Source organism: Salmo trutta, chromosome 37 (assembly GCF_901001165.1).
Source record: "Salmo trutta chromosome 37, fSalTru1.1, whole genome shotgun sequence".
NCBI lineage: Eukaryota > Metazoa > Chordata > Actinopteri > Salmoniformes > Salmonidae > Salmo > Salmo trutta.
This window is the reverse complement of record NC_042993.1, coordinates 1,198,263-1,221,569: the sequence shown is the minus strand read 5'-3', so window position 1 is coordinate 1,221,569 and position 23,307 is coordinate 1,198,263. Positions and strand designations below refer to the sequence as shown.

Here is a 23,307-nt window from a genome sequence, read left to right as displayed (position 1 = left end):
GAGGAAGAGAGAGAGGGAGAGCGAGAGAGAGGAAGGGAGAGGAAGAGAGAGAGGAAGAGAGTGAGAGAGGGGGAGAGAGAGAGAGAGAGAGAGAGGAGAGAGAGAGAGAGGAGAGAGAGAGAGAGAGAGAGAGAGAGAGAGAGAGAGAGAGAGAGAGAAAGAGAGAGCAAGGAAGAGAGAGGAAGAGAGAGAGAGGGAGAGAGGAAGAGAGAGCGAGAGGAAGAGAGAGAGGAAGAGAGAGAGGAAGAGAGAGAGAGGAAGAGAGAGAGGAAGAGAGAGCAGCTGGGGGTGGTAATATGTCCATTCTGATTTAAGATGTGTAGAAAACGGTGTAATACTGTAAATGGTCCATTCTGTGTGCAGCAGAAAACATACTTCTCTTAGATAGCATTTGGCTTCAGTGGAACAATACATTATTATCTCTCCATCACCCGATATCTACCAGGGTGTTTATCAATGAAATAATCGATGGACAAACAATCACAGACTGGTGTCAAGTGCCTCCCCCCCACACACACTTTTCATTGTTGTGCACAAGTGCACTAGAAACTAGGTAATTGAGATTAGAGTTGGAGACACCAAAGGAGAGAAGACATCAATGTTTTACATTAATAAATCATTTCATTTAAAATAATGTTACAATTCATTACAATAAGTCAATAAGTTAAATGACTTCAGCTTTCATCAATTCAACCCTGTGTGGTTCTCTTCAGACTGGTTTATTTTCTCATCTGCTTGATTTGTCAGACAGGTGAAGATACTGTAGGATAACAGAAGTAGAGCTTAATATCTTACTGAAAGAAAGAGTTGACGACGAGAGACAGTGTTTGAGAGAGAGATATCGCAGATTAGAGGGCGAGATAAAGACATGATTGACAAGTGAAGCAGCCTATGGGAGTGATGCATGATGATCCATCGAGTAAACAGACCAAGCCTGTCAGAAGTAAGCCTGTTGGAGATTCAGGTCCCAAATCAAATCACTCACAGATACAGGAAAACCCATTGGTGTAGTGGTGCCTGGAGAAGTGAGTATACCATCATTTTGCCAGAAAATCTTTCATAGAAAAACAACAAATGCATGTTAAGCCCACATCAATGCTTATACCACATAAGGAGACCATTTCTGAGGTCTGGGAAAAATCTAAAATAATATTTTTGGGAGGGTCTAGTTGCCGTTTAAAATAATTAAGCACCTAGCAAAATAGCATGTGGCTGGCAGTGTCTGTACTCTACAATGTAGGCCTACAGTAGAGTACATGTGATGGCAGAGTTTTCAAAATAAATGCCCTCCAGATTGATACAAATCATAATTATATCACGTAGGCCTAACTTGCAGTCAACATTTAAAGATGCACTATACAGAAATATCTCCGACACTTCCTGGTTGCTAAAATTCTAAGTTCGCCTAATTTCAGTTTATGTGACTAAGTAATTGTATAGAGTCTCTTTGTACCATCTAAACCTCTGCAATATATTTTCCATAACCAAAAATATTGTATTTTCAGCCATCTGAAACTGGTGTACAAAACAAAATAAGAACTAAACTTAAGAATGGGAAGCATAAAAATAGTGCACATAGAACATATCTACCACTTATTAGACTTGCTTTCAATGAGAAAGAAATGTGAGTTAAAGATATGTCAATGTGAACTTGTTGGGTCGCCCAAAGTTACATATTGCAGCTTTAATTAGGACGTTTTCCTTGGGAAAGCATTTGGAAATGTTCATTCAAAACAGCACATGATGACTGAATTGAACACTGCAAAGATTCAACCAAGACTTTGGACCAAACGGTTTCAATACCTGGTTTGCTTACCCATTGTTATTTGATTTGATTCATTTAACCTTTATTTAACTAGGCAAGTCCTACCTACCATACCAGCTGTGAGCTGCTCCATGGGACAACCAGCTGCGGCTCTTACTGCCATGAAATTCTGCTGAAATGTGGCTGTGTGCAGCAAACGTGTGAATATATTTTACGTGCTTTGCGATTTTGTAGGCTACTTTCTCTATTGTACCACATAATTGATACAGTTTATACCACTACACTACTTTGTTACGCATCAGTGGGGATTAAGAAGTGACTATAACCAATGTCCATTGAACAAAAAGTGGGTTTCGTGCATATTTATTATATTGAACGTTTATTTAAACCTCTGTGGGGTTCAGGGCGTATACCCCCGTGTAGCTCCTACTACACCACTGTTTAAACCTCTGTGGGGTTCAGGGCGTATACATCCGTGTAGCTCCTACTACACCACTGTTTAAACCTCTGTGGGGTTCAGGGCGTATACCTCCGTGTAGCTCCTACTACACCACTGTTTAAACCTCTGTGGGGTTCAGGGCGTATACCTCCGTGTAGCTCCTACTACACCACTGTTTAAACCTCTGTGGGGTTCAGGACGTATACCTCCGTGTAGCTCCTACTACACCACTGTTTAAACCTCTGTGGGGTTCAGGGCGTATACCTCCGTGTAGCTCCTACTACACCACTGTTTAAACCTCTGTGGGGTTCAGGGCGTATACCTCCGTGTAGCTCCTACTACACCACTGTTTAAACCTCTGTGGGGTTCAGGGCGTATACCTCCGTGTAGCTCCTACTACACCACTATTTAAACCTCTGTGGGGCGCAGGGCGTATACCTCCTACTACACCACTGTTTAAACCTCTGTGGGGTTCAGGACGTATACCTCCGTGTAGCTCCTACTACACCACTGTTTAAACCTCTGTGGGGTTCAGGGCGTATACCTCCGTGTAGCTCCTACTACACCACTATTTAAACCTCTGTGGGGCGCAGGGCGTATACCTCCTACTACACCACTGTTTAAACCTCTGTGGGGTTCAGGACGTATACATCCGTGTAGCTCCTACTACACCACTGTTTAAACCTCTGTGGGGTTCAGGGCGTATACCTCCGTGTAGCTCCTACTACACCACTGTTTAAACCTCTGTGGGGTTCAGGGCGTATACCTCCTACTACACCACTGTTTAAACCTCTGTGGGGTTCAGGGCGTATACCTCCGTGTAGCTCCTACTACACCACTGTTTAAACCTCTGTGGGGTTCAGGGCGTATACCTCCTACTACACCACTGTTTAAACCTCTGTGGGGTTCAGGGCGTATTCCTCCGTGTAGCTCCTACTACACCACTGTTTAAACCTCTGTGGGGTTCAGGACGTATACCTCCGTGTAGCTCCTACTACACCACTGTTTAAACCTCTGTGGGGTTCAGGGCGTATTCCTCCGTGTAGCTCCTACTACACCACTGTTTAAACCTCTGTGGGGTTCAGGGCGTATACCTCCGTGTAGCTCCTACTACACCACTGTTTAAACCTCTGTGGGGTTCAGGGCGTATACCTCCGTGTAGCTCCTACTACACCACTGTTTAAACCTCTGTGGGGTTCAGGGCGTATACCTCCGTGTAGCTCCTACTACACCACTATTTAAACCTCTGTGGGGCGCAGGGCGTATACCTCCGTGTAGCTCCTACTACACCACTGTTTAAACCTCTGTGGGGCGCAGGGCGTATACCTCCGTGTAGCTCCTACTACACCACTGTTTAAACCTCTGTGGGGTTCAGGGCGTATACCTCCTACTATACCACTGTTTAAACCTCTGTGGGGTTCAGGACGTATACCTCCGTGTAGCTCCTACTATACCACTGTTTAAACCTCTGTGGGGTTCAGGACGTATACCTCCGTGTAGCTCCTACTACACCACTGTTTAAACCTCTGTGGGGTTCAGGGCGTATACCTCCTACTACACCACTGTTTAAACCTCTGTGGGGTTCAGGGCGTATACCCCCGTGTAGCTCCTACCCCACCACAGGGAAACCCTGCTGTAGTTTAACACTGCATTTAAAGATGTGTGTGGTGTTGCATCAACATCCAATGATAACATCCACCAGAGGATATTGAATCAGGTGTGTTTCTGCTTGGCTGGAGCAAAAGCCTACACCCACACCGGCCCTCTGTTAGAATACAGGCCAGCCCTGTTCTATAGGAACTGATCTAGTGTTTCTCAGTGGGAGGGAGACCCCTGCAGGTCGTTCTGAGCACTGCAGCTTCAGATACACAAGGACCAATATATCAATTGAACTAAAGATACAGCTAAACCAACACCATAGACATATCCTACAGACTGACAATCACGGTGTGTTTTCCAAAGCGTCACACTTTTTCTCAAGAACAGAAAGACACAAAACATGTAAAACGAGATGCACTTCTGAGTTCAGTGTTATTGACAACCCAGTATAAATACAGTCTTCATGAGACCCCACGGTTAGGCATCAGCAGAACAGAAAGCTTAGGCTAGCATAGAATGAATACATATTGAGCTTAACGTGGTCAACATCTTACAGGGTTCTTTTTGTGCTATTCTGTCCAATGTCTGAAATATCCACATTAGAAATTATATATCTATATCTATCTTTAGGAGATACACAAAACACACAGGTGAAGTAAACATGTTCATTGTTCAGGTATCTGTCAAAATGGCAGAATACTTCCAGGGTTCCAATTCATACATGATGAGCATTCTGTGTGTTTTTTTATGAGAAGGTTTTTGTATTCAAAAATGGCTTCAGGGCAATTTCAGCATCTAAACCAAAACAGAACCAGCAGCTGAAACACACATACTATCCTTGGTTCTGCTCGGCCCAATACTCACACAAATAAAGGAAATGTATGGTCTCTCTCTCTAATAGTCTCTTCAGTAGATCTCTTTGAAATGGAGATAGATATGATCTCCTGTGTGTAGCCACTATGTCAATATGTCTGTGTGGTTCATATGAGTCCAGTCTCTTATATCATGGGGCCGTTTCCTTCCGTCTGTCTAGACTCATTCTGGGAGTTCAGTTCAGAGTTGGGTTGTGTTTCTACCTCCAGGGTTCCAACCTAGACTCTCACAGCTCAGTCCATAATCAGTCAACACACACACACACACACACACACACTTCTTGTTTTTGAACTTTTCAGATGCGTCTCAGTCCATCACCACCAGCCGATTCCTCTTTTAGAACAGGTTGTTCCATCACCACCAGCCGTTTCCTCTTTTAGAACAAGTTGTTCCATCGCCACCAGCCGTTTCCTCTTTTAGAACAGGTTGTTCCATCACCACCAGCCGTTTCCTCTTTCAGAACAGGTTGTTCCATCACCACCAGCCGTTTCCTCTTTCAGAACAGGTTGTTCCATCACCACCAGCCGTTTCCTCTTTTAGAACAGGTTCTGTTCAATCACCACCAGCCGTTTCCTCTTTTAGAACAGGTTGTTCCATCACCACCAGCCGTTTCCTCTTTTAGAACAGGTTCTGTTCAATCACCACCAGCCGTTTCCTCTTTTAGAACAGGTTCTGTTCCATCACCACCAGCCGTTTCCTCTTTCAGAACAGGTTCTGTTCCAGCATCTGTATCCCTCTTTTGTTCTCTTCTTCCACTGCACTCTGTTCCAGTCCAGAGCATTCCAAAGTGGCCACAAAACACCCAATGGCCTTGCACGTGTCAAATCCCTTGTCCAATATCGTCCCAGAGAACCATCTCCTTCATCCAATCCCACCACAAGACGTCAGCCTCCTTAGCCAATAGTCACAGGTCTCCATCGAGTTTTGACCAAAGAGGTGATGTGATGTATGAAGGCATGTATCTAAGTCTTTAGAGTTACTTATTCACCTGTACAAAACTGCTATATGTTTCCACTGTAGCTTCCTGTTGGCTTGTCTAGTGTGTTTATATCGTGTGGCTGGATTGTATTCAAGGGTTCATGGTGAATAACAGCTTAAGTTGTAGTGTGCGTCGTTGTTTCTCCTTCAGTCAGTCCAGAAGTTGTTCATTTGTAGTTTGATGGTGTTTAGTGGTTGTTGATCTGTAGTTGCTGTTATTGGTATGTAGAAGTTGTAGTTTGTTGGTTTGTAGTTGGTGTAGTAGTAGTTGTGTGAGGACAGGTAGTGGTGGTAGTTCAGGCCGAGCCAGACCAGAGCGATGGATGGAGGAGAGCATGTTTAGGAGGTGATGATCTCTCCTCCTAGGTGCCTCCATCCCTTCTGTGTCTCAACAGCTGGAAGATATTCTGAAACAGACACAGGGCTCAGGAAATGACAACATGCGCAGGCTGGCAAAAACGCACACGCACAATCGCACACACACACACACACACACACACAGACTAACAACACACACTCTCACACAGGCCCAGGCTGCTGCTGCTGTACCAGTGACAGGCAACGCCTTACCTTGCTACACATACCATCTTTACTGCAGTTCTTATTGTCCTTATCCACATCCTCCTCTTCCACCTGGAGACACACAATATTCCACAACATGTTCATCAAACAATATCATTGGACAACATTCCCAGAATATTAGCCAGTGAAATGTGCACCATAAGACTGCTGGTTAGCCAGAAGACAGTACATGGCAGTATAAGACTGCCGGTTAGCCAGTAGACAGTACATGGCAGCATACGACTGACGGTTAGCCAGTAGACAGTACATGGCACCATAAGACTCCTGGTTAGCCATTAGACACTACATGGCACCATAAGACTGCTGGTTAGCCAGTAGACACTACATGGCAGTATATATATCTGCTGGTTAGCCAGTACATGGCACCATAAGACTGCTGGTTAGCCAGTAGACACTACATGGCAGTATACGACTGCTGGTTAGCCAGTAGACAGTAAATGGCAGTATAAGACTGCTGGTTAGCCAGTAGAGACTACATGGCAGTATAAGACTGCTGGTTAGCCAGTAGACACTACATGGCAGCAACAGACTGCTGGTTAGCCAGTAGACACTACATGGCAGTATATATAACTGCTGGTTAGCCAGTACATGGCACCATAAGACTGCTGGTTAGCCAGTAGACACTACATGGCAGTATACGACTGCTGGTTAGCCAGTAGACAGTAAATGGCAGTATAAGACTGCTGGTTAGCCAGTAGAGACTACATGGCAGTATAAGACTGCCGGTTAGCCAGTACATGGCACCATAAGACTGCTGGTTAGCCAGTAGACAGTACATGGCAGTATAAGACTGCTGGTTAGCCAGTAGACAGTACATGGCAGTATAAGACTGCTGGTTAGCCAGTAGACAGTACATGGCAGTATAAGACTGCTGGTTAGCCAGTAGACAGTAGAAGGCAGTATAAGACTGCTGGTTAGCCAGTAGACAGTAGAAGGCAGTATAAGACTGCCGGTTAGCCAGTAGACAGTACATGGCAGTACAAGACTGCCGGTTAGCCAGTAGACAGTACATGGCAGTACAAGACTGCCGGTTAGCCAGTAGACAGTACATGGCAGTACAAGACTGCCGGTTAGCCAGTAGACAGTACATGGCAGTATAAGACTGCCGGTTAGCCAGTAGACAGTACATGGCAGTATAAGACTGCCGGTTAGCCAGTAGACACTACATGGCAGTATAAGACTGCCGGTTAGCCAGTAGACACTACATGGCAGTATAAGACTGCCGGTTAGCCAGTAGACACTACATGGCAGTATAAGACTGCCGGTTAGCCAGTAGACACTACATGGCAGTATAAGACTGCCGGTTGGCAGTATAAGACTGCCGGTTAGCCAGTAGACACTACATGGCAGTATAAGACTGCTGGTTAGCCAGTACATGGCACCATAAGACTGCTGGTTAGCCAGTACATGGCACCATAAGACTGCTGGTTAGCCAGTACATGGCACCATAAGACTGCTGGTTAGCCAGTACATGGTACCATAAGACTGCTGGTTCGCCAGAAGAATCTACATGGCAGCATAAGACTGCTGGTTAGCCAGTAGACACTACATGGCAGTATAGAACTGCTGGTTAGCCAGTACATGGCACCATAAGACTGCTGGTTAGCCAGTAGACACTACATGGCAGTATACGACTGCTGGTTAGCCAGTAGACAGTATATGGCAGTATAAGACTGCCGGTTAGCCAGTAGACACTACATGGCAGTATAAGACTGCCGGTTAGCCAGTAGACACTACATGGCAGTATAAGACTGCTGGTTAGCCAGTAGACACTACATGGCAGTATAAGACTGCTGGTTAGCCAGTAGACACTACATGGCAGTATAAGACTGCTGGTTAGCCAGTAGACACTACATGGCAGCATAAGACTGCTGGTTAGCCAGTAGACACTACATGGCAGTATATAACTGCTGGTTAGCCAGTACATGGCACCATAAGACTGCTGGTTAGCCAGTAGACACTACATGGCAGTATAAGACTGCTGGTTAGCCAGTAGACAGTAAATGGCAGTATAAGACTGCTGGTTAGCCAGTAGAGACTACATGGCAGTATAAGACTGCTGGTTAGCCAGTAGACAGTAGGTGGCAGTATAAGACTGCTGGTTAGCCAGTAGACACTACATGGCAGTATAAGACTGCTGGTTAGCCAGTAGACACTACATGGCAGTATACGACTGCTGGTTAGCCAGTAGACACTACATGGCAGTATAAGACTGCTGGTTAGCCAGTAGACACTACATGGCAGTATAAGACTGCTGGTTAGCCAGTAGACACTACATGGCAGTATAAGACTGCTGGTTAGCCAGTAGACACTACATGGCAGTATAAGACTGCCGGTTAGCCAGTAGACAGTACATGGCAGTATAAGACTGCCGGTTAGCCAGTAGACACTACATGGCAGTATAAGACTGCCGGTTAGCCAGTAGACAGTACATGGCAGTATAAGACTGCTGGTTAGCCAGTAGACAGTATATGGCAGTATAAGACTGCTGGTTAGCCAGTAGACAGTACATGGCAGTATAAGACTGCCGGTTAGCCAGTAGACACTACATGGCAGTATAAGACTGCCGGTTAGCCAGTAGACACTACATGGCAGTATAAGACTGCCGGTGAGCCAGTAGACACTACATGGCAGTATAAGACTGCCGGTTAGCCAGTAGACACCACATGGCAGTATAAGACTGCCGGTTAGCCAGTAGACACCACATGGCAGTATATGACTGCCGGTTAGCCAGTAGACAGTACATGGCAGTATAAGACTGCTGGTTAGCCAGTAGACAGTACATGGCAGTATAAGACTGCTGGTTAGCCAGTAGACAGTACATGGCAGTATAAGACTGCCGGTTAGCCAGTAGACAGTACATGGCAGTATAAGACTGCCGGTTAGCCAGTAGACACTACATGGCAGTATAAGACTGCCGGTTACCCAGTACATGGCACCATAAGACTGCTGGTTAGCCAGTAGACAGTACATGGCAGCATAAGACTGCTGGTTAGCCAGTAGACAGTACATGGCAGCATAAGACTGCTGGTTAGCCAGTAGACAGTACATGGCAGTATAAGACTGCTGGTTAGCCAGTAGACAGTACATGGCAGTATAAGACTGCTGGTTAGCCAGTAGACACTACATGGCAGTATAAGACTGCTGGTTAGCCAGTAGACAGTACATGGCAGTATAAGACTGCCGGGTAGCCAGTACATGGCACCATAAGACTGCCGGTTAGCCAGTAGACACTACATGGCAGTATAAGACTGCCGGTTAGCCAGTAGACAGTACATGGCAGTATAAGACTGCCGGTTAGCCAGTAGACAGTACATGGCAGTATAAGACTGCCGGTTAGCCAGTAGACACTACATGGCAGTATAAGACTGCCGGTTAGCCAGTAGACAGTACATGGCAGTATAAGACTGCCGGTTAGCCAGTAGACAGTACATGGCAGTATAAGACTGCCGGTTAGCCAGTAGACACTACATGGCAGTATAAGACTGCCGGTTAGCCAGTACATGGCACCATAAGACTGCTGGTTAGCCAGTAGACAGTACATGGCAGCATAAGACTGCTGGTTAGCCAGTAGACAGTACATGGCAGCATAAGACTACTGGTTAGCCAGTAGACAGTACATGGCAGTATAAGACTGCTGGTTAGCCAGTAGACAGTACATGGCAGTATAAGACTGCTGGTTAGCCAGTAGACAGTACATGGCAGTATAAGACTGCCGGTTAGCCAGTAGACACTACGTGGCAGTATAAGACTGCCGGTTAGCCAGTAGACACTACGTGGCAGTATAAGACTGCCGGTTGGCCAGTAGACACTACGTGGCAGTATAAGACTGCCGGTTAGCCAGTAGACACTACATGGCAGTATAAGACTGCTGGTTAGCCAGTACATGGCACCATAAGACTGCTGGTTAGCCAGTACATGGCACCATAAGACTGCTGGTTAGCCAGTACATGGCACCATAAGACTGCTGGTTAGCCAGTACATGGCACCATAAGACTGCTGGTTCGCCAGAAGAATCTACATGGCAGCATAAGACTGCTGGTTAGCCAGTAGACACTACATGGCAGTATAGAACTGCTGGTTAGCCAGTACATTGCACCATAAGACTGCTGGTTAGCCAGTAGACACTACATGGCAGTATACGACTGCTGGTTAGCCAGTAGACAGTATATGGCAGTATAAGACTGCCGGTTAGCCAGTAGACACTACATGGCAGTATAAGACTGCCGGTTAGCCAGTAGACACTACATGGCAGTAAAAGACTGCCGGTTAGCCAGTAGACAGTACATGGCAGTATAAGACTGCCTGTTAGCCAGTAGACACTACATGGCAGTATAAGACTGCTGGTTAGCCAGAAGACACTACATGGCAGTATAAGACTGCTGGTTAGCCAGTAGACACTACATGGCAGCATAAGACTGCTGGTTAGCCAGTAGACACTACATGGCAGTATATAACTGCTGGTTAGCCAGTACATGGCACCATAAGACTGCTGGTTAGCCAGTAGACACTACATGGCAGTATAAGACTGCTGGTTAGCCAGTAGACAGTAAATGGCAGTATAAGACTGCTGGCTAGCCAGTAGAGACTACATGGCAGTATAAGACTGCTGGTTAGCCAGTAGACAGTAGGTGGCAGTATAAGACTGCTGGTTAGCCAGTAGACACTACATGGCAGTATACGACTGCTGGTTAGCCAGTAGACACTACATGGCAGTATACAACTGCTGGTTAGCCAGTAGACACTACATGGCAGTATAAGACTGCTGGTTAGCCAGTAGACACTACATGGCAGTATAAGACTGCTTGTTAGCCAGTAGACACTACATGGCAGTATAAGACTGCTGGTTAGCCAGTAGACACTACATGGCAGTATAAGACTGCCGGTTAGCCAGTAGACAGTACATGGCAGTATAAGACTGCCGGTTAGCCAGTAGACACTACATGGCAGTATAAGACTGCCGGTTAGCCAGTAGACAGTACATGGCAGTATAAGACTGCCGGTTAGCCAGTAGACAGTATATGGCAGTATAAGACTGCTGGTTAGCCAGTAGACAGTACATGGCAGTATAAGACTGCCGGTTAGCCAGTAGACACTACATGGCAGTATAAGACTGCCGGTTAGCCAGTAGACACTACATGGCAGTATAAGACTGCCGGTGAGCCAGTAGACACTACATGGCAGTATAAGACTGCCGGTTAGCCAGTAGACACCACATGGCAGTATAAGACTGCCGGTTAGCCAGTAGACACCACATGGCAGTATATGACTGCCGGTTAGCCAGTAGACAGTACATGGCAGTATAAGACTGCTGGTTAGCCAGTAGACAGTACATGGCAGTATAAGACTGCCGGTTAGCCAGTAGACAGTACATGGCAGTATAAGACTGCCGGTTAGCCAGTAGACACTACATGGCAGTATAAGACTGCCGGTTAGCCAGTACATGGCACCATAAGACTGCTGGTTAGCCAGTAGACAGTACATGGCAGCATAAGACTGCTGGTTAGCCAGTAGACAGTACATGGCAGCATAAGACTGCTGGTTAGCCAGTAGACAGTACATGGCAGTATAAGACTGCTGGTTAGCCAGTAGACAGTACATGGCAGTATAAGACTGCTGGTTAGCCAGTAGACACTACATGGCAGTATAAGACTGCTGGTTAGCCAGTAGACAGTACATGGCAGTATAAGACTGCCGGTTCGCCAGTACATGGCACCATAAGACTGCTGGTTAGCCAGTAGACAGTACATGGCAGCATAAGACTGCTGGTTAGCCAGTAGACAGTACATGGCAGTATAAGACTGCTGGTTAGCCAGTAGACAGTACATGGCAGTATAAGACTGCCGGTTAGCCAGTAGACAGTACATGGCAGTATAAGACTGCCGGTTAGCCAGTAGACAGTACATGGCAGTATAAGACTGCTGGTTAGCCAGTAGACAGTACATGGCAGTATAAGACTGCTGGTTAGCCAGTAGACAGTACAAGACTGCCGGTTAGCCAGTAGACACTACATGGCAGTATAAGACTGCCGGTTAGCCAGTACATGGCACCATAAGACTGCTGGTTAGCCAGTAGACAGTACATGGCAGTATAAGACTGCTGGTTAGCCAGTAGACAGTACATGGCAGTATAAGACTGCCGGTTAGCCAGTAGACAGTACATGGCAGTATAAGACTGCTGGTTAGCCAGTAGACAGTACATGGCAGTATAAGACAGCTGGTTAGCCAGTAGACAGTAAATGGCAGTATAAGACTGCCGGTTAGCCAGTAGACACTACATGGCAGTATAAGACTGCCGGTTAGCCAGTACATGGCACCATAAGACTGCTGGTTAGCCAGTAGACAGTACATGGCAGCATAAGACTGCTGGTTAGCCAGTAGACAGTACATGGCAGTATAAGACTGCTGGTTAGCCAGTAGACAGTACATGGCAGTATAAGACTGCTGGTTAGCCAGTAGACAGTACATGGCAGTATAAGACTGCTGGTTAGCCAGTAGACACTACATGGCAGTATAAGACTGCTGGTTAGCCAGTAGCCAGTACATGGCACCATAAGACTGCTGGTTAGCCAGTAGCCAGTACATGGCAGTATAAGACTGCTGGTTAGCCAGTAGACAGTACATGGCAGTATAAGACTGCTGGTTAGCCAGTAGACAGTACATGGCAGTATAAGACTGCTGGTTAGCCAGTAGCCAGTACATGGCACCATAAGACTGCTGGTTAGCCAGTAGACACTACATGGCAGTATAAGACTGCTGGTTAGCCAGTAGACAGTAAATGGCAGTATAAGACTGCTGGTTAGCCAGTAGACACTACATGGCAGTATAAGACTGCTGGTTAGCCAGTAGACACTACATGGCAGTATACGACTGCTGGTTAGCCAGTAGACACTACATGGCAGTATAAGACTGCTGGTTAGCCAGTAGACACTACATGGCAGTATAAGACTGCTGGTTAGCCAGTAGACACTACATGGCAGTATAAGACTGCTGGTTAGCCAGTAGACAGTACACGGCAGTATAAGACTGCCGGTTAGCCAGTAGACACTACATGGCAGTATAAGACTGCCGGTTAGCCAGTAGACAGTACATGGCAGTATAAGACTGCCGGTTAGACAGTAGACACTACATGGCAGTATAAGACTGCCGGGTAGCCAGTACATGGCACCATAAGACTGCTGGTTAGCCAGTAGACACTACATGGCAGTATAAGACTGCCGGTTAGCCAGTAGACACTACATGGCAGTATAAGACTGCCGGTTAGCCAGTAGACACTACATGGCAGTATAAGACTGCCGGTTAGCCAGTAGACAGTACATGGCAGTATAAGACTGCCGGTTAGCCAGTAGACACTACATGGCAGTATAAGACTGCCGGTTAGCCAGTAGACAGTACATGGCAGTATAAGACTGCCGGTTAGCCAGTAGACAGTACATGGCAGTATAAGACTGCCGGTTAGCCAGTAGACAGTACATGGCAGTATAAGACTGCCGGTTAGCCAGTAGACACTACATGGCAGTATAAGACTGCCGGTTAGCCAGTACATGGCACCATAAGACTGCTGGTTAGCCAGTAGACAGTACATGGCAGCATAAGACTGCTGGTTAGCCAGTAGACAGTACATGGCAGCATAAGACTACTGGTTAGCCAGTAGACAGTACATGGCAGTATAAGACTGCTGGTTAGCCAGTAGACAGTACATGGCAGTATAAGACTGCTGGTTAGCCAGTAGACAGTACATGGCAGTATAAGACTGCCGGTTAGCCAGTAGACACTACATGGCAGTATAAGACTGCCGGTTAGCCAGTACATGGCACCATAGGACTGCTGGTTAGCCAGTAGACAGTACATGGCAGCATAAGACTGCTGGTTAGCCAGTAGACAGTACATGGCAGTATAAGACTGCTGGTTAGCCAGTAGACAGTACATGGCAGTATAAGACTGCTGGTTAGCCAGTAGACACTACATGGCAGTATAAGACTGCTGGTTAGCCAGTAGACACTACATGGCAGTATAAGACTGCTGGTTAGCCAGTAGACACTACATGGCAGTATAAGACTGCTGGTTAGCCAGTAGACAGAACATGGCAGTATAAGACTGCTGGTTAGCTAGTAGACAGTATATGGCACCATAAGACTGCTGGTTAGCCAGTAGACACTACATGGCACCATAAGACTGCTGGTTAGCCAGTAGACACTACATGGCAGTATAAGACTGCTGGTTAGCCAGTAGACACTACATGGCAGTATAAGACTGCTGGTTAGCCAGTAGACAGTATATGGCAGTATAAGACTGCTGGTTAGCCAGTAGACACTACATGGCAGTATAAGACTGCTGGTTAGCCAGTAGACAGTACATGGCAGTATAAGACTGCTGGTTAGCCAGTAGACAGTACATAGCAGTATAAGACTGCTGGTTAGCCAGTAGACACTACATGGCAGTATAAGACTGCTGGTTAGCCAGTAGCCAGTACATGGCACCATAAGACTGCTGGTTAGCCAGTAGACACTACATGGCAGTATAAGACTGCTGGTTAGCCAGTAGACAGTAAATGGCAGTATAAGACTGCTGGTTAGCCAGTAGAGACTACATGGCAGTATAAGACTGCTGGTTAGCCAGTAGACAGTAGGTGGCAGTATAAGACTGCTGGTTAGCCAGTAGACACTACATGGCAGTATAAGACTGCTGGTTAGCCAGTAGACAGTATATGGCACCATAAGACTGCTGGTTAGCCAGTAGACAGTACATGGCAGTATAAGACTGCTGGTTAGCCAGTAGACAGTACATGGCAGTATAAGACTGCTGGTTAGCCAGTAGCCAGTACATGGCACCATAAGACTGCTGGTTAGCCAGTAGACACTACATGGCAGTATAAGACTGCTGGTTAGCCAGTAGACAGTAAATGGCAGTATAAGACTGCTGGTTAGCCAGTAGACACTACATGGCAGTATAAGACTGCTGGTTAGCCAGTAGACACTACATGGCAGTATACGACTGCTGGTTAGCCAGTAGACACTACATGGCAGTATACGACTGCTGGTTAGCCAGTAGACACTACATGGCAGTATAAGACTGCTGGTTAGCCAGTAGACACTACATGGCAGTATAAGACTGCTGGTTAGCCAGTAGACACTACATGGCAGTATAAGACTGCTGGTTAGCCAGTAGACAGTACATGGCAGTATAAGACTGCTGGTTAGCCAGTAGACACTACATGGCAGTATAAGACTGCCGGTTAGCCAGTAGACAGTACATGGCAGTATAAGACTGCCGGTTAGACAGTAGACACTACATGGCAGTATAAGACTGCCGGGTAGCCAGTACATGGCACCATAAGACTGCTGGTTAGCCAGTAGACACTACATGGCAGTATAAGACTGCCGGTTAGCCAGTAGACAGTACATGGCAGTATAAGACTGCCGGTTAGCCAGTAGACAGTACATGGCAGTATAAGACTGCCGGTTAGCCAGTAGACACTACATGGCAGTATAAGACTGCCGGTTAGCCAGTAGACAGTACATGGCAGTATAAGACTGCTGGTTAGCCAGTAGACAGTACATGGCAGTATAAGACTGCCGGTTAGCCAGTAGACACTACATGGCAGTATAAGACTGCCGGTTAGCCAGTACATGGCACCATAAGACTGCTGGTTAGCCAGTAGACAGTACATGGCAGCATAAGACTGCTGGTTAGCCAGTAGACAGTACATGGCAGCATAAGACTACTGGTTAGCCAGTAGACAGTACATGGCAGTATAAGACTGCTGGTTAGCCAGTAGACAGTACATGGCAGTATAAGACTGCTGGTTAGCCAGTAGACAGTACATGGCAGTATAAGACTGCTGGTTAGCCAGTAGACACTACATGGCAGTATAAGACTGCCGGTTAGCCAGTAGACACTACATGGCAGTATAAGACTGCCGGTTAGCCAGTACATGGCACCATAAGACTGCTGGTTAGCCAGTAGACAGTACATGGCAGTATAAGACTGCCGGTTAGCCAGTAGACAGTACATGGCAGTATAAGACTGCTGGTTAGCCAGTAGACAGTACATGGCAGTATAAGACTGCTGGTTAGCCAGTAGACAGTACATGGCAGTATAAGACTGCCGGTTAGCCAGTAGACACTACATGGCAGTATAAGACTGCCGGTTAGCCAGTACATGGCACCATAAGACTGCTGGTTAGCCAGTAGACAGTACATGGCAGCATAAGACTGCTGGTTAGCCAGTAGACAGTACATGGCAGTATAAGACTGCTGGTTAGCCAGTAGACAGTACATGGCAGTATAAGACTGCTGGTTAGCCAGTAGACAGTACATGGCAGTATAAGACTGCTGGTTAGCCAGTAGACACTACATGGCAGTATAAGACTGCTGGTTAGCCAGTAGACAGTACATGGCAGTATAAGACTGCTGGTTAGCTAGTAGACAGTATATGGCACCATAAGACTGCTGGTTAGCCAGTAGACACTACATGGCACCATAAGACTGCTGGTTAGCCAGTAGACACTAAATGGCAGTATAAGACTGCTGGTTAGCCAGTAGACACTACATGGCAGTATAAGACTGCTGGTTAGCCAGTAGACAGTATATGGCAGTATAAGACTGCTGGTTAGCCAGTAGACACTACATGGCAGTATAAGACTGCTGGTTAGCCAGTAGACAGTATATGGCAGTATAAGACTGCTGGTTAGCCAGTAAGACACTACATGGCAGTATAAGACTGCTGGTTAGCCAGTAGACAGTATATGGCAGTATAAGACTGCTGGTTAGCCAGTAGACACTACATGGCAGTATAAGACTGCTGGTTAGCCAGTAGACAGTATATGGCAGTATAAGACTGCTGGTTAGCTAGTAGACAGTATATGGCAGTATAAGACTGCTGGTTAGCCAGTAGACACTACATGGCAGTATAAGACTGCTGGTTAGCCAGTAGACAGTATATGGCAGTATAAGACTGCTGGTTAGCCAGTAGACACTACATGGCAGTATAAGACTGCTGGTTAGCTAGTAGACAGTATATGGCAGTATAAGACTGCTGGTTAGCCAGTAGACACTACATGGCAGTATAAGACTGCTGGTTAGCTAGTAGACAGTATACGGCAGTATAAGACTGCTGGTTAGCCAGTAGACACTACATGGCAGTATAAGACTGCTGGTTAGCTAGTAGACAGTATATGGCAGTATAAGACTGCTGGTTAGCCAGTAGACACTACATGGCAGTATAAGACTGCTGGTTAGCCAGTAGACAGTATATGGCAGTATAAGACTGCTGGTTAGCCAGTAGACAGTACATGGCAGTATAAGACTGCTGGTTAGCCAGTAGACAGTATATGGCAGTATAAGACTGCTGGTTAGCTAGTAGACAGTATATGGCAGTATAAGACTGCTGGTTAGCCAGTAGACAGTATATGGCAGTATAAGACTGCTGGTTAGCTAGTAGACAGTATATGGCAGTATAAGACTGCTGGTTAGCCAGTAGACACTACATGGCAGTATACAACCCCCTTCTCACCTCTTTCCTCCACTTGAGTTCACAGAAGACTCTCTCAACGCACTCATGCAGGTAGTTGAACTGGACACAGCACAGGACACAGCACAACAAAGGGTTAACTCTCTGCACATTGATACATCATGTTCAGACATTCATTGGGACTCTCAAAGGATGTGTGTACTGCAAGTGTGTGTGAGACTCACGTAGGGAGTGAAGATCTTGACCCAGCGAGGTTTCTTGTCTCCCCTCGCGTACTCGAAGCAGAAGGCCATGCCCTCCTCATCAGTGTCCCATCGCTGCATCTCCACCCACTCAAACACGATCACCTGGTTCTGTTATAGAGAGAGACAGGGTCAACACACACACACACCACACACACACACACACACACACAGCAGTTTTCCGTACCTCCAGCGTTCCCTCCTCTGTGCAGGCATGAAGTTTAAAGTGGTGTATGCTGATGGCTGTGATGACGTGGCCTTTGCGTCGGGAGTCACAGGAGCAGTGTGGGAAGATGATCTCATTGTAGCCGTCACAGCCCCGTAACATACTGAGATACTGGGGGAAAGAACATTTAGGGGGTCAGACAACTGCTTCTACAAACCATCCTACGTTCCATGTCTATTTGGTCATATATGCCATGTATATACCAAGACTTACGCTACATGTACTAGTTCATTCCCATCTATTACAACCTCACCCTTAACCAGAATGGAAGACCAGTCATGTACTAGTTCATTCCCATCTATTACAACCTCACCCTTAACCAGAATGGAAGACCAGTCATGTACTAGTTCATTCCCATCTATTACAACCTCACCCTTAACCAGAATGGAAGACCAGTCATGTACTAGTTCATTCCCATCTATTACAACCTCACCCTTAACCAGAATGGAAGACCAGTCATGTACTAGTTCATTCCATCTATTACAACCTCACCCTTAACCAGAATGGAAGACCAGTCATGTACTAGTTCATTCCATCTATTACAACCTCACCCTTAACCAGAATGGAAGACCAGTCATGTACTAGTTCATTCTATCTATTACAACCTCACCCTTAACCAGAATGGAAGACCAGTCATGTACTAGTTCATTCCATCTATTACAACCTCACCCTTAACCAGAATGGAAGACCAGTCATGTCTTCCATTCTGAGACACACTAACCATGGCCATCTAGTGACTAGCAGAGAGAGAGAGAGAGAGACACTTAACCATGGCTATCTAGTGACTAGCAGAGAGAGAGAGAGAGAGACACTAACCATGGCCATCTAGTGACTAGCAGAGAGAGAGAGACACTAACCATGGCCATCTAGTGACTAGCAGAGAGAGAGAGAGAGACACTAACCATGGTCATCTAGTGACTAGCAGAGAGAGAGAGAGAGACACTAACCATGGCCATCTAGTGACTAGCAGAGAGAGAGAGACACTAACCATGGCCATCTAGTGACTAGCAGAAAGAGAGAGACACACTAACCATGGCCATCTAGTGACTAGCAGAGAGAGAGAGAGAGACACTAACCATGGCCATCTAGTGACTAGCAGAGAGAGAGAGAGAGACACTAACCATGGTCATCTAGTGACTAGCAGAGAGAGAGAGAGACACTAACCATGGCCATCTAGTGACTAGCAGAGAGAGAGAGAGAGAGACACTAACCATGGCCATCTAGTGACTAGCAGAGAGAGAGAGACACTAACCATGGCCATCTAGTGACTAGCAGAGAGAGAGAGAGAGAGAGAGAGAGAGACACAAACCATGGCCATCTAGTGATTAGCAGAAAGAGAGAGAGAGACACTAATCATGGTCATCTAGTGACTAGCAGAGAGAGAGAGAGAGAGACACTAACCATGGTCATCTAGCGACTAGCAGAGAGAGAGAGACACTAACCATGGCCATCTAGTGACTAGCAGAGAGAGAGAGACACTAACCATGGCCATCAAGTGACTAGCAGAGAGAGAGAGAGAGACACTAACCATGGCCATCTAGTGACTAGCAGAGAGAGAGAGACTAACCATGGTCATCTAGTGATTAGCAGAAAGAGAGAGAGAGAGAGACACTAACCATGGCCATCTAGTGATTAGCAGAAAGAGAGAGAGAGACACTAACCATGGCCATCTAGTGACTAGCAGAGAGAGAGAGACACTAAACCATGGCCATCTAGTGACTAGCAGAGAGAGAGAGACACTAACCATGGCCATCTAGTGACTAGCAGAGAGAGAGAGAGACACTAACCATGGCCATCTAGTGACTAGCAGAGAGAGAGAGAGAGACACTAACCATGGCCATCTAGTGATTAGCAGAGAGAGAGAGAGACACACTAACCATGGTCATCTAGTGACTAGCAGAGAGAGAGACACTAACCATGGCCATCTAGTGACTAGCAGAGCGAGAGAGACAGACACTAACCATGGCCATCTAGTGACTAGCAGAGAGAGAGAGAGAGAGAGACACTAACCATGGCCATCTAGTGACTAGCAGAGAGAGAGAGAGACACTAACCATGGCCATCTAGTGACTAGCAGAGAGAGAGAGAGACACTAACCATGGTCATCTAGTGACTAGCAGAGAGAGAGAGACACTAACCATGGTCATCTAGTGATTAGCAGAGAGAGAGAGAGAGAGACACTAACCATGGCCATCTAGTGACTAGCAGAGAGAGAGAGAGACACTAACCATGGTCATCTAGTGACTAGCAGAGAGAGAGAGAGACAGACACTAACCATGGCCATCTAGTGACTAGCAGAGAGAGAGAGACACTAACCATGGTCATCTAGTGACTAGCAGAGAGAGAGAGACACTAACCATGGTCATCTAGTGACTAGCAGAGAGAGAGAGAGAGAGAGACACTAACCATGGCCATCTAGTGACTAGCAGAGAGAGAGAGAGACACTAACCATGGCCATCTAGTGACTAGCAGAGAGAGAGAGACACTAACCATGGCCATCTAGTGACTAGCAGAGAGAGAGACACACTAACCATGGCCATCTAGTGACTAGCAGAGAGAGAGACACTAACCATGGCCATCTAGTGACTAGCAGAGAAAGAGAGACACTAACCATTGCCATCTAGTGACTAGCAGAGAGAGAGAGAGAGACACTAACCATGGCGTCTAGTGACTAGCAGAGAGAGAGAGAGACACTAACCATGGCCATCTAGTGACTAGCAGAGAGAGAGAGACACTAACCATGGCCATATAGTGACTAGCAGAGAGAGAGAGAGAGAGAGAGAGAGAGACACTAACCATGGCCATCTAGTGACTAGCAGAGAGAGAGAGAGAGAGAGAGAGAGAGAGAGAGACACTAACCATGGCCATCTAGTGACTAGCAGAGAGAGAGAGACAGACACTAACCATGGCCATCTAGTGACTAGCAGAGAGAGAGAGAGAGAGAGAGAGAGAGAGACTAACCATGGCCATCTAGTGACTAGCAGAGAGAGAGACACTAACCATGGCCATCTAGTGAATAGCAGAGAGAGAGAGAGAGAGAGAGAGACACTAACCATGGCCATCTAGTGACTAGCAGAGAGAGAGAGACACTAACCATGGTCATCTAGTGACTAGCAGAGAGAGAGAGAGACACTAACCATGGCCATCTAGTGACTAGCAGAGAGAGAGAGACACTAACCATGGCCATCTAGTGACTAGCAGAGAGAGAGAGAGACACTAACCATGGCCATCTAGTGACTAGCAGAGAGAGAGAGAGACACTAATTATGGCCATCTAGTGACTAGCAGAGAGAGAGAGACACTAACCATGGCCATCTAGTGACTAGCAGAGAGAGAGAGAGAGAGAGAGAGAGAGACACTAACCATGGCCATCTAGTGACTAGCAGAGAGAGAGAGAGACACTAAACCATGGACATCTAGTGACTAGCAGAGAGAGAGAGAGACACTAACCATGGACATCTAGTGACTAGCAGAGATAGGACAGAGAGAGAGACACTAACCATGGCCATCTAGTGACTAGCAGAGAGAGAGAGAGAGACACTAACCATGGCCATCTAGTGACTAGCAGAGAGAGAGAGACAGACACTAACCATGGCCATCTAGTGACTAGCAGAGAGAGAGAGAGAGAGACACTAAACCATGGGCCATCTAGTGACTAGCAGAGAGAGAGAGACACTAACCATGGCCATCTAGTGACTAGCAGAGAGAGAGAGACACTAACCATGGCCATCTAGTGACTAGCAGAGAGAGAGAGAGAGACACTAACCATGGCCATCTAGTGACTAGCAGAGAGAGAGAGAGAGAGAGACAATAACCATGGCCATCTAGTGACTAGCAGAGAGAGAGAGAGAGACACTAACCATGGCCATCTAGTGACTAGCAGAGAGAGAGAGAGACACTAACCATGGCCACCTAGTGACTAGCAGAGAGAGAGACAATAACCATGGCCATCTAGTGACTAGCAGAGAGAGAGAGAGACACTAACCATGGCCACCTAGTGACTAGCAGAGAGAGAGACAATAACCATGGTCATCTAGTGACTAGCAGAGAGAGAGAGACAAAATAACCATGGTCATCTAGTGACTAGCAGAGAGAGAGAGACAAAATAACCATGGCCATCTAGTGACTAGCAGAGAGAGAGAGAGAGAGACACTAACCATGGTCATCTAGTGACTAGCAGAGAGAGAGAGAGACACTAACCATGGCCATCTAGTGACTAGCAGAGAGAGAGAGAGACACACTAACCATGGTCATCTAGTGACTAGCAGAGAGAGAGATAACATGGGTCAATTCTAGTGACTAGCAGGAGCCACATAACCATGGTCATCTAGTGGACTAGCAGAGAGAGAGAGAGAGAGAGAGACACTAACCATGGTCATCTAGTGACTAGCAGAGAGAGAGAGAGAGACACTAACCATGGCCATCTAGTGACTAGCAGAGAGAGAGAGAGACACTAACCATGGCCATCTAGTGACTAGCAGAGAGAGAGAGAGACACTAACCATGGTCATCTAGTGACTAGCAGAGAGAGAGAGAGACACTAACCATGGCCATCTAGTGACTAGCAGAGAGAGAGAGAGACACACTAACCATGGTCATCTAGTGACTAGCAGAGAGAGAGAGACACTAACCATGGCCATCTAGTGACTAGAGAGAGAGAGAGAGACACTAACCATGGCCATCTAGTGACTAGCAGAGAGAGAGAGAGACACTAACCATGGCCATCTAGTGACTAGCAGAGAGAGAGAGACACTAACCATGGCCATCTAGTGACTAGCAGAGAGAGAGAGAGACTAACCATGGTCATCTAGTGACTAGCAGAGAGAGAGAGAGACTAACCATGGCCATCTAGTGACTAGCAGAGAGAGAGAGAGAGAGACACAACCATGGCCATCTAGTGACTAGCAGAGAGAGAGAGAGAGAGAGACACTAACCATGGCCATCTAGTGACTAGCAGAGAGAGAGAGACACTAACCATGGCCATCTAGTGACTAGCAGAGAGAGAGAGACACTAACCATGGCCATCTAGTGATTAGCAGAGAGAGAGAGAGACACTAACCATGGCCATCTAGTGATTAGCAGAGAGAGAGAGACACTAACCATGGCCATCTAGTGACTAGCAGAGAGAGAGAGAG

The 23,307-nt window shown here is 46.6% G+C and overlaps 1 protein-coding gene across 16 annotated transcripts; it reads right to left on the bottom strand.

Moving 5' to 3' along the window:
- Positions 1-603: 603 nt before the first annotated feature.
- On the bottom strand, positions 604-18,286 carry LOC115176795 (sorting nexin-27; the record flags this gene model as incomplete). 16 transcript variants are annotated; one of them, XM_029737087.1, is given in 8 exon segments in its annotated part: positions 604-2,594; positions 2,643-2,748; positions 2,855-3,192; positions 3,589-6,061; positions 6,239-6,287; positions 17,750-17,809; positions 17,932-18,060; positions 18,137-18,286. In XM_029737087.1, coding segments are annotated over 5 exon segments (456 nt in total), but the record flags the coding sequence as incomplete, so codon positions are not given.
- Between the last annotated feature and the right edge of the window lie 5,021 nt (positions 18,287-23,307).